At 33.0% G+C, this 11,145-nt stretch overlaps 1 protein-coding gene across 1 annotated transcript; it reads left to right on the top strand.

Annotated features, from left to right (window-relative positions):
* The first annotated feature begins 3,620 nt into the window (after positions 1-3,620).
* On the top strand, positions 3,621-10,560 carry LOC102578887 (chloride channel protein CLC-c). Its single transcript, XM_006349227.2, has 7 exons — positions 3,621-3,994; positions 5,003-5,203; positions 5,874-6,051; positions 6,851-7,113; positions 7,919-8,188; positions 8,926-10,054; positions 10,281-10,560. The coding sequence occupies exons 1-7, from the start codon at positions 3,795-3,797 to the stop codon at positions 10,368-10,370; spliced, it is 2,331 nt and encodes a 776-aa protein (XP_006349289.1). The 5' UTR covers positions 3,621-3,794; the 3' UTR covers positions 10,371-10,560.
* Positions 10,561-11,145: the final 585 nt, after the last annotated feature.

The raw sequence follows: 11,145 nt of genomic DNA, 5'->3' as shown, positions 1-11,145 counted from the left end.
GAAATAAAAAGTTGCCTTTTTTCTTTCTTTATTTATACTTCTATTTTATTTTATTTAAAAAAAAAGAGACTTTCCAAGCTCTAAAAATGATAGATTGGGAGGCTAAATTTGCCACGAAACTTTTAGATTCTATTATGTTTTGGATTAGTTAAAAAGATTAGGTGAATGTAGAAAACCACAAAATGATTAGAAAAAAATTTATAACGTTGAAAGAGAAGAGAAAGTCCAATTAACATGTACTCCTTCGGTTCAATTTGTTTGTTTTATTTTAACTTGATAAAAAGTTAAAAAAAGTGAAAAGACTATTAAATTTTGTGATTTAAACTAAAGATAAATAAATTAACGTACTTTCATGTCTTCAATTTTAATCTCATGATTTCGAACATGCCACGTAAAAAATTGAAACTAAAAAGTTGCCAAAAAAGAGATAAACCGAATATTACAATTCAAACTGTAATAACAATTATAGATCAACATATTCAATTTTATTTCATGGCTGAATTATATAACAATATATTCAATTTTATTTCTTAAGAATGTGTCAAATCAACGTAATCAGTTAATATGAAACCGAGAGAGTTATACAATATGAGATTTTGTGGTGCATACAAATCTTAATTCAATGAGAATACCTAATATCACATGGATAAAGAAAACGAAAGACTTTTAAGCGCTGTATGACCACCTATATCCAAAGAGTCACTTTTGCAATAATGTAGACTTTAATATATGTTTGAATAATATCATACCATATAATATAATTTTAAAATAAAATAAAACTTCAAGTACACTCAAAAGGCACGAGCTATTTTGTACTTTTTTGTTACAAATTTTCCGTTCTTTTAAATTATTGTTTTTGTTTATACTTATATTTTAAATTTAGTTCCCTAGTTCTTTTGCTTTTACTAAAATTTACGTTTTAATTGCACTCAGATTTGCTTGTTTTTGACTACACTCGAACATGTATTAAAAACATAAATAATATGCACTATGCACTTGATTTATTAAATATGCGCATAATCTAAGGTAATTTGAGTTATGAAAATGAAATTATCTTTAACAGTAAATTCTTTATTTTTAAAATAATTTTTTAATATAAATTTAAATTAGTCGAATCAAATGGTTAATATATGAGTGAGAAATTTAAAAAAAAAGTAGTTTGAACTTTGTAGAATCAACACGACACACTTGCTACTTTGGCATTATGTGTAGTTTATTATTCTTATATTTTGTTGCTTTTAAATATTCTTTTCTGTCACTAGCCAAAGTTGGAATACAAGTAGTAGTAGCAAAGTAGGACATGTATTAAACTGTTTTAATTACGACCAAATTAATATGGGTTGTGATGGAATGACAAAACTGTTTCCCTTATAATTAGAGATCCTCTCAAGTAGAGCTCTGTCGTGTGCGAGTGGGAAACAAAAAAAGAAGATAATGACAAGCCAAAAAAAGAAGAAGATTATTGATGATTTATTATTCTCCTTTTTTGTTGTAATGGCGAAATGTTTCCCTATAACTAAAGATCTCCTAAATAGAGCTCTGCAGTGTGCGAGCGAGAAACGAAAAAGAAGAAGAAAATAATCACAACCAAAACCAAAACCAAAAAAAGAAAGAAGATTATTGACGATTTATTATTCTCCTTTTTTTATTTGACATAATCTCAAATCTAGACAAGAAAAGGCAAAAAAGTACTTTGTCTTGACCAAAAAAAAAAGGTTCTCCGTGTACAACACTCTAAAACATAGACAAATATTACTATTATTACCATTTATATTTTTATGCAATTAACTTTTGATACCACTAAATTAAACCTCTTATAACATACTAGTATTATTTTTCTCAAAATTATTAATTTACTGAATTAAGCTTTACTAAAATAGTTACAATTGTTAGCGCAAATCATCTTAACTTGATAATGAAAAAAATGGACACATTTCGTGCATAATAGTTAGATTTAGACTCGTATAATATCAATTCGTAAACGTTTTTTTTTAATTAACTTGTTAACCAACAATCTAAAACTTCCAAAAATACTTTGAATTTTTTGTTAATATTGATTATTGAAAAGTTCTTATTATCAACACAAATTGTATTAAGAGGCTCTTAATAAGCTTATTCAAAATTTGTTCTTATACTATTAAATTAAACATCGTATAACAAATTATTACAATTTAATCCACTGGATTAAGCGTACTAACATAGATATATGTTAGTATCACATATCATCTCAACTTTATAATGAATAAAAACCCGTATATATTCCGTGAAAGAAAGTTAAATATATAAGTAATATTTAGTGTCAATAGATTTTTTTAGCAGTAATATTTATTGTCTCAAAAATATTTAGTAACAATTGAATTAACGTCGTTGCATTCAGAATCGCTAAAGTTTTCAGCGATATTTATATAAAGTGTTGTTTATAAATATCTATATTTATTATTGCCGCTAAATAATCCGCAAAATTATTTATTTGTTAATATTTTAACCTCTTAGCAATATGAAAAAATATATGATTTCTTCCTATTTTAATCTCTTAATTATCTTTTTTTTCTCATCCCTTTTTAATTAACTTGTTAATTAACAGCCTTATACATCCAAAAATACTTCTATTTTTCGTTAATCCACTTGTTTGGAACACAATCTTGTCTGGTCCTACAACTATTCAGATAAACTGTTTTCTTGATTAATAATTTTCAATATAATGTCCACTTTACGTGAGATTAGGCTAACCTAAAATACTTTTCTGATATTTGGTAAAAAATATTAGATTCGTTTTATAATAGGGAAATCAAAGGTGGCTATATTTCTTCCTTCCTCCGTCCGTTTTACTCGTTCATATTTGACTTGGTATATCTTTTACTCTTTCTGTTTAGTTATTGACTTTGTATACTTTTCAAGAGATTATAACCAAAAATGTAATTTTACTATATCATTCTTTGAGTATAATAAATATAACATCTTGAAAACATGTAATAGAGAAATGATTATTATTAATAGACAAATATTGTTGGACATCCCAAAAAGTATAGTAGAAAAGTTAAACGAAGAGAATACAAAAAATAATATTAATTTATCATATCATTTCTATTAATCAGAGGTCATCTAAATATTGAGAAATGAATACTGGTATTTAGTAATAAGAATAAAATAGATACGAAAAGCTTGTTTGGGAGAGATAGTAAGTAGTAACAAAATTAACTTTCGGATGAATTTATCAAAAAATTGTGTGATAAATTATCTCATAGTTAGTTATTGTAGAATTATAATGTTATTTTTATTCACTTGGGATAACTAATTATGCAGGATAATTTATTTCCCATCTAAACGAGCCTCATAGTGTCAAATTATATCTTAATTTTTACCATTAGATAGTAAATAATATTGTATCGCTATTTTTAGTATAATGAATAAGTAAAGATGGACGGAAGGAGTAAAAAAAAGGAAAAAAAGTTAAATTATTCCAAATACTACGAGATTTTCTCTAATCTTGAATCTAAGAAAATATTAAGGCCACTAAATCTCCAACACTTGTTGCTCAAAATCCGCGTAAATAATAATAATAATAATAAAATGGAAATTCAATTCCAATTGATGTATATATATATGTCATGTATTGAGAGCTGACTGTTCATAGAATCATCACCATTAACGCAATTCCCGCTGCATTCTCTCTTTACATAATTACAGAATTTTGGAAAATTTTAAAGATTAGTCGATTTCTTGAAAGTGGGGTTTTGTATAATTTAATGTATTGTAATATATAGGAAAAAAGAGGAAATTTTGAGAGGTGGGTAATGATGAGAGATCAAGAAGATATAGAAAATGAAGGAGTTGGGGTAATGGTAATGGAAGATGGGAAAGATTTAGAGAGGAATATTTCATCTGCGAGTGGTTTTAGAGAGCCATTGCTTAAATCAAAGAGTAGAGTCAATAATACATCACAAATTGCTATTATTGGAGCCAATGTTTGCCCTATTGAGAGTCTTGATTATGAGTATGTGTAAATCTGATTTCTCTTTGTTTATTTGTTGTTTGGTTATTTTGTTCCCACTGTAAAAAAAAAAGTGATGGTTTTTTTTTTTTCTGTTTTTCTTTGATTCTTGAATCTTCTTGAACATTTTCTTGAATTGTTTTGCATGGTATTGGATCATCTGGTTCAAAATCATGGCTTTTTCATTCCCTCTCTTTGGGGAGTGGGGAGGGTAGGGTGTATGTAGACGGACCTTACCCTTATCTTGGAAGGTAGAGAGGTTGTTTCCGATTAAGCCTTCGTCTCAAGGAAGAAAAATAATTATTAAATTCAAAGCATTTCGAAAAAAAGAAGCTAGATGAGTGAATCAGGGGATGATTATAGAATGTTATTTTAGCAGGTGATTGCAGAGAAGGAAAAAAATAATAATAGGAGGAGAGCTCTAGAAAATCAAGAACCGTTTATGCCTTAATCTTATAGTCTCTATTGTTAATTAAAAACTGGGGTGTCTTGTTTATAATTGGAATCATCCCATTGCTTTAACAACAAGGTAGTAGGTAGTGGTCCCTGCCAGTGAATTTTGAGGGCTGAAATTCTTGGTGAAGTGTGGTAACGGACATAATCTCATGTTGCTTTGAGACTTTTGTGTTGAGTTAGGGTTCTCAAATCTCAGACCTTCTGTTCTGATCATTGTTTATCGGTCTATTTCATGGTATTTTCCCTGTGGTACTGATTATAGTTAATGAGATGCTGATTTAGAGAAGTAAAACATCCACTTTGTAATAGCTTCAGCCTTTTTAACTAGGAAAAATGAAATGCATAAAGCCACATGCTAAGTACTGTTACTCAAATTGCTTGCTTCTGTTATTGTTTCCGTCTTTGATGTTTCATATAACATATACAATACTGTTCCTAAGATCTTCTTTGCTCATATCTGGTGAACAATTTTAACCAAACCTTTTCATCTGTTTGGAATCGCTGGAAATATCTAAGGGTTCTCTGATTTTGGCATTGCTAATTCATTTTTTGCAGCATTGTTGAAAATGACCTATTCAAGCAAGATTGGAGATCAAGGAAAAAGGTCCAGATATATCAATATATATTCCTAAAGTGGACACTTGTGCTTCTTATTGGATTGAGTACAGGACTTGTTGGTTTCTTTCTAAACATAGCAGTGGAAAATATTGCTGGGTTCAAGCTTCTGCTTGCTAGTGATTTAATGCTTGAGGATAAGTAAGTACAACTTCCATCCACCATAATAGCTTCTCAATATATGTGGTAACTTTGAACTGATTTATCTTGTATAAAACGGCAAACACAAATGTTTAATTTAATAAATTTTCAAACTATGAAAACTTGTAACCGACATTGTTCAAATTACTTCAAAACGGTGAAAGATGCAATTGAAGCTTTTTCAAGACTGAGTTGCAACTATTGAGTGATGTCATATTTAAGATGCCTTAGGAGTCTCGACCATCTTACAGCCTAATTGTTTCTGATGCATGACAGTTTTATAGTAAGCAAACTTCACAACAGAATAGCAAAGCAGTTCTGCACACATTTCTTACTATACCTTTAAAGAATAGTTGTTGTGCATCAGGGATAGGAATATGAGATAGATGAAAAAGTGTGCAACGAAAGGCGAAAGCAAACATAGTTTCCAATTGTTCCAGCATGCTTGAATCCTTTTAAGTTAGAAGGCAAATGTAAGTTAAATGTTAATTCAGATATCATGGATACCTTTTCTCATTGTTGCGTGGGTACCGATAGTTCAAGCAATTTTTGATATCCTTTCTAGTTAGAAGGATAGTCACTGGTTTGTTTCCTGTACTTCTGAAGTAACTTCTCTTTGATCGCTAAACTTCTTTGAAGTTATTATAAAGTGATTTTAATTCCACTGCAGGTATTTCCGTGCATTTGGTACTTTTGCAGGTTGCAATTTGGGTCTTGCGACTTGTGCTGCGATCCTATGTGCATTTATTGCACCTGCAGCTGCAGGGTCAGGAATTCCTGAAGTTAAAGCATATTTGAATGGTGTGGATGCTCATTCCATTTTAGCTCCTAGTACTTTATTTGTGAAGGTGGGTCTTTCTCTCTCTCCCGTCATGTTCCCATATTTTAATGCCCACATGGGTGATTGGGCATCCTTATCAAACCGATGTAGGGATTTTGACCTTACTTGTCACAGTTCAAATATCAATGCTTGGTTTTTCAGGCATGGCAGATGTACTATGAGAGGAAGAGAGCGCTGGTATAGGGCGGATACCATAGGGAACAAAAAATGAGTTTCTGTATAAACATGGGCTGAATGTGCAAATGGTTGTAACTAGAAAACCTTTCCTAGCTATAAGACTCAGAATCTTTTGTCTTACAATAAAGGGCCTCCAAATAATTGTTTATTCATCATCCATAGAAGTATATGTTTAAGGATTTTATTTTAATACTCTGTAAGCATGCATGTTTTGTATGATACACTCCAGTCTAGTCTGAGTTGTTTTTTGCCTTAGCATAATAGAATGAACTTCCGAAGAGGAAAATTGACTGACTCAGTTATATATGACCTGTTTTATATTCATTAATCAAACTTTTCCGTTGAATTGATAATCCATCCATGCTTGGTTTTCATTTTTCATCCTTTTGTTTGATTTCTCTGTCTGTAGTATTATATTGAACTATCAAAATTTTGATGTGGATGCTTTAATACCTTTGCTATATATAATCCAACTGTCATTCCTCTAGCAGACTCAAATGATACTTCTGGTTGATGTTCTGTGTGTGGGAAGTCTTTGAACCTGTAATGCTTTATTTTAGCATTTGATATTCTCATTTGCTGAAATCTATTCATGGAAACACTAATTCATATGTATTTTATATGGACAGATAATTGGTTCTGTTTTGGGTGTTTCTGCTGGATTTGTTGTTGGTAAGGAAGGACCCATGGTCCACACTGGCGCTTGTATCGCAAACTTACTTGGACAGGGCGGCTCCCGCAAATATCATCTGACGTGGAAGTGGCTGAGGTATTTCAAAAATGACCGTGACCGCAGAGATTTGATCACTTGTGGTGCTGCAGCTGGTGTTGCAGCCGCTTTCCGAGCTCCAGTTGGTGGTGTTCTTTTTGCTCTCGAAGAAGTAGCCTCATGGTCTGTCTCCCTCCCCTCCTCCACCACCTCTCTCTCTCTCTCTCTTTGTATTTGATTTATTAATGAGGCAAAAGTGAAAATATCTAGGTACAAGTTCCTTGTTGTATTAAATGGTTGGTCTATAAATTGGTAAATTGAGTAGGAAGAACATCTGAGTAGTTCTGTGGGCTGATGTGTGAAGGGTATTCCTAACACGTGTTTTGGTGAAAGCATGCTCAATTGCATTTTGACTGTAAATTACAATTTTTTTCTGTTTTTTTACCTCTGCTTATTAATTCAGACGATTGATGCCATTCAATGGACAATGCTAGAGAAGAACTTCTCTCCGTCTCCTGTGGTTTCAGGAAGGCATTTGACATGCTAGAGATTTTGAACTGTTAAATTCTGAATAGAAGGGGTTTCTTTGTGAATAATCTGAATTTATTGTCTCTCAACCCACTCAAGGAGAGTGGGAGTTACTGCATTGATAAGCTGTGAACTTAAGGTTTGCAGGTATAGTTTCTAACCATGGTCTCCACCCCATTCCCAAAGATACTGTCACTGTTTGATTTAGATGAGAAAACTTAGATATGATGGATGTTAGATGTGCTGTGTCCACAAGGTTGTCAAAGATTCAACATCATGTGGTTCTGTGGTTTTCGTGAACCTTCTAAGGAAAACATACCAATAATCCATTTGAAGATGATATCGTTTTCCAGTTCTTTTCCTGTTGATTACTAGCTTATAATCATTATAAGAAGATAAAGAAATTATTATAAGAAGGCTTGCAGTCTTAGATAATCAACTACTCTATTTTCTGTTTTAGGTGGCGAAGTGCTCTACTTTGGAGGACTTTCTTCACAACTGCTATAGTAGCTATGGTGCTCAGATCTTGCATTCAATTCTGTCGGAGTGGGAACTGTGGACTATTTGGTCAAGGAGGTTTGATAATGTTTGATGTGAATTCAGGATCTCCTAATTATAACACTGTAGATGTACTGGCGGTATTGACAATTGGAGTTCTTGGAGGCCTTTTGGGAAGCCTTTATAATTATCTTGTGGATAAGGTCCTGCGGACTTACAGCATCATTAATGAGTAAGTCTCTTAGTTCTGCCGTCGCAATATGTTTAGTTACCTCAAGTCCTTAACTCCTGTTACTATTTATCACAAAGCAACTTATAAGTGTGCATGTCCTAACCTTGGGAAATTAACTGCAAAATTTTCCTGAAGCATGTCTTGCGCTTCTTGTTTTATGCTGCTGTTTTTTATCCTTTCGTGCCATTCTTTTAGAGATGGGATTTGGAGTAGATAAATACAACTGGTCCATAACGTGGGTTATGGTGTGTACAAAGGTGGATCCAGGATGTCAACTTAATGAGTTTTTGAGTTTGGAATTCTACCACAGTCCATCTTATATAATGAGTTCCCAATCTATTTTTTGTATTATTTAGTTGATATTTTAACACAGACAGGGTCTGAGCCAAAGCTACTGGGTTCAGTAGAACCCCATAGCTAAAGCATTAGGTTGGCTTGGGTGGGTAAAAGCATATTTTGTCAGGACATATTATCAAATCTCACTAACATTAGTTTTAAAAGCTAACTATATTCCTTTGCTATTTTCTATCAAAACCTACTTCTTAATGTTCTTCCTTTCCCAAGTTAGTTGATGCTTGTCAAAGCTATTCCTTTGCTACTTTTACCACTGGTTTTCACATTATGTTTGCTTTTCATTTTCCAATAAGGAATTCAAGAATTTGAATATTCTTTGCGCTTGAGCTTTGGCTTCTGCTTTTGATTTTTCCATTTAGCTGATGTCTTGCAATGGATTGCAGGAGAGGTCCTGCTTTCAAAGTCATGCTCGTAATGACCATTTCGATCCTGACTTCTCTTTGTTCGTATGGTCTTCCATGGTTTGCAAGTTGCACACCTTGCCCTGTAGGCTTGGAGGAAAAATGCCCTACTGTTGGTCGCTCTGGAAACTATAAGAATTTCCAGTGTCCAGCTGGGCATTACAATGATCTGGCCTCCCTGTTTATGAATACCAATGATGATGCCATCCGCAATTTGTTTAGTGCAGAAAATTCAAGTGAATTCCACCTTTCTACACTTTTTGTCTTCTTCGCTGGGGTATATTGCCTTGGCGTTATTACCTATGGAATTGCTATTCCCTCTGGGCTGTTCATTCCTGTCATACTTGCTGGAGCCTCATATGGACGTCTTGTTGGAAGTGTCTTGGGTTCGGTCTCTAATCTTAATAATGGCCTGTTTGCGCTCCTTGGGGCTGCCTCCTTCCTTGGTGGTACTATGAGGATGACAGTATCACTCTGTGTCATACTGCTTGAGCTCACCAATAATCTGCTAATGCTTCCGTTGGTGATGCTTGTTCTCCTTGTATCAAAAACTGTGGCCGATAGTTTTAACAAGGGTGTCTATGACCAGATTGTGAAAATGAAAGGCTTGCCTTACTTGGAAGCACACGCCGAACCTTACATGAGGCAATTGGCTGCAGGAGATGTTTGTTCTGGGCCTTTAGTAACATTTTCAGGTGTTGAGAAGGTAGGGAACATAGTACACGCTTTGAAGTTTACTAGACACAATGGGTTTCCCGTGGTTGATTTACCACCATTCTCAGACGCGCCAGAGTTCTGTGGACTTGTTTTAAGGTCACATTTAGTTGTTTTGCTCAAAGGGAAGACATTCACGAAATTAAGTGTACTGAGTGGCTCCAATATTTTGAAGAGGTTTCATGCATTTGATTTCGCGAAACCAGGATCAGGGAAGGGGCTTAAGTTTGAGGATTTGTCCTTCTCCCCCGAGGAGATGGAAATGTATGTTGATCTCCATCCTATCACAAATACATCTCCATACACAGTAGTGGAAACCATGTCTCTGGCCAAAGCTGCAATTCTTTTCCGTGAACTCGGTCTCAGACACTTGTGTGTCGTCCCAAAGACTACCAAGGTAAATTTATCTTCGCCTTCTCATCCCCGACTCCCTCTAGGATAATTACACATAAGACTAGCATGACATTACAAAATCACCACTCTACAAAACTATCAGAAACAACCTCTCTACCTCACAAGGTAGGGGTAAGGTCTGCGTATGCTCTACCCTCCCTACAGACCCTATTAAGGGACTAGGGTCTAACAATACTAGTTCTCAAGATTTGTTTCTTTTAAATTTGCAGAGAAATCCAATTGTTGGAATCTTGACAAGGCATGACTTCATGCCAGAGCATATTAAGGGACTGTATCCACATTTGGTCCATCACAAGTAAACAGGAGAAAATAACTCTTTCAACAAGCAAATGGCAATTTAGGGAAGTGTTTATACACACTCCACCATTGAGCTCTCTGTACAATCTTCCTAAATTTTTATTTCATTGTTAAATAAATTTAGAAGAAAGATGATCTTAGCAGCACATAATCAATTGCAATTTTTTTTTTTTTTTTGAATTGCTAACTAACAAAAAAATGTGTTCAGATAGATACTATAATTGTTAGTTTCATAAAATTCGCGAGAGGATTAAATTTTGTGAAAATTTGTTAGAAATGATCAAAGAATAACCCGCGGAGTTATCCTGTATGTTTTTTTAAAAAAAAAACTCTTTTGTAATCTTTAATGTAAAAGATCAAAGAAGGTTCAAATTATCTGTCTTTGATTTATAAAAATAGCTTTATCAAATTATGTCATTTTAAAAGTTAAAGATAAGATTAATTGTATTGTTCTCGAAGACAACAAACATCTTAGTGTAACATTCGATGATGAGATATTACTCCCTGTCCCTAATTACTTATCTACTTTTGAATTGACATACTTATTAAGAAAATAATGACTACAATCTTACTCTTATTAATTATGAAGTAGACGGATTTTTAACTTAAGATTTTTAAGATGTTCTACCATTTTCAAAGTAATTAATTGAGGGTATAATAAGTAATTTTTTTTTTGTCATTTTGTCAAAATGGACAAGTAATTAGGGACACAACTAAAAAAGAAAAAGTGAGCAAATAATTAGAGACAGAGAGAATATATCTTAAGATATAAATAAT

The sequence above is a fragment of the Solanum tuberosum genome, unplaced genomic scaffold (genome assembly GCF_000226075.1).
Source record: "Solanum tuberosum cultivar DM 1-3 516 R44 unplaced genomic scaffold, SolTub_3.0 scf00105, whole genome shotgun sequence".
NCBI lineage: Eukaryota > Viridiplantae > Streptophyta > Magnoliopsida > Solanales > Solanaceae > Solanum > Solanum tuberosum.
The sequence above is the reverse complement of the archived record's forward strand: the minus strand, read 5'-3'. Positions and strand labels throughout refer to the sequence as shown.

Coding starts and splice junctions, on each gene's coding strand:
- LOC102578887 (XM_006349227.2), top strand. CDS start 3,795: ATGATGAGAGATCAAGAAGATATAGAAAATGAAGGAGTTGGGGTAATG. Junction 5,204..5,873: donor GATTTAATGCTTGAGGATAA/GTAAGTACAACT, acceptor ATTCCACTGCAG/GTATTTCCGTGCATTTGGTA. Junction 10,055..10,280: donor TCGTCCCAAAGACTACCAAG/GTAAATTTATCT, acceptor TTAAATTTGCAG/AGAAATCCAATTGTTGGAAT.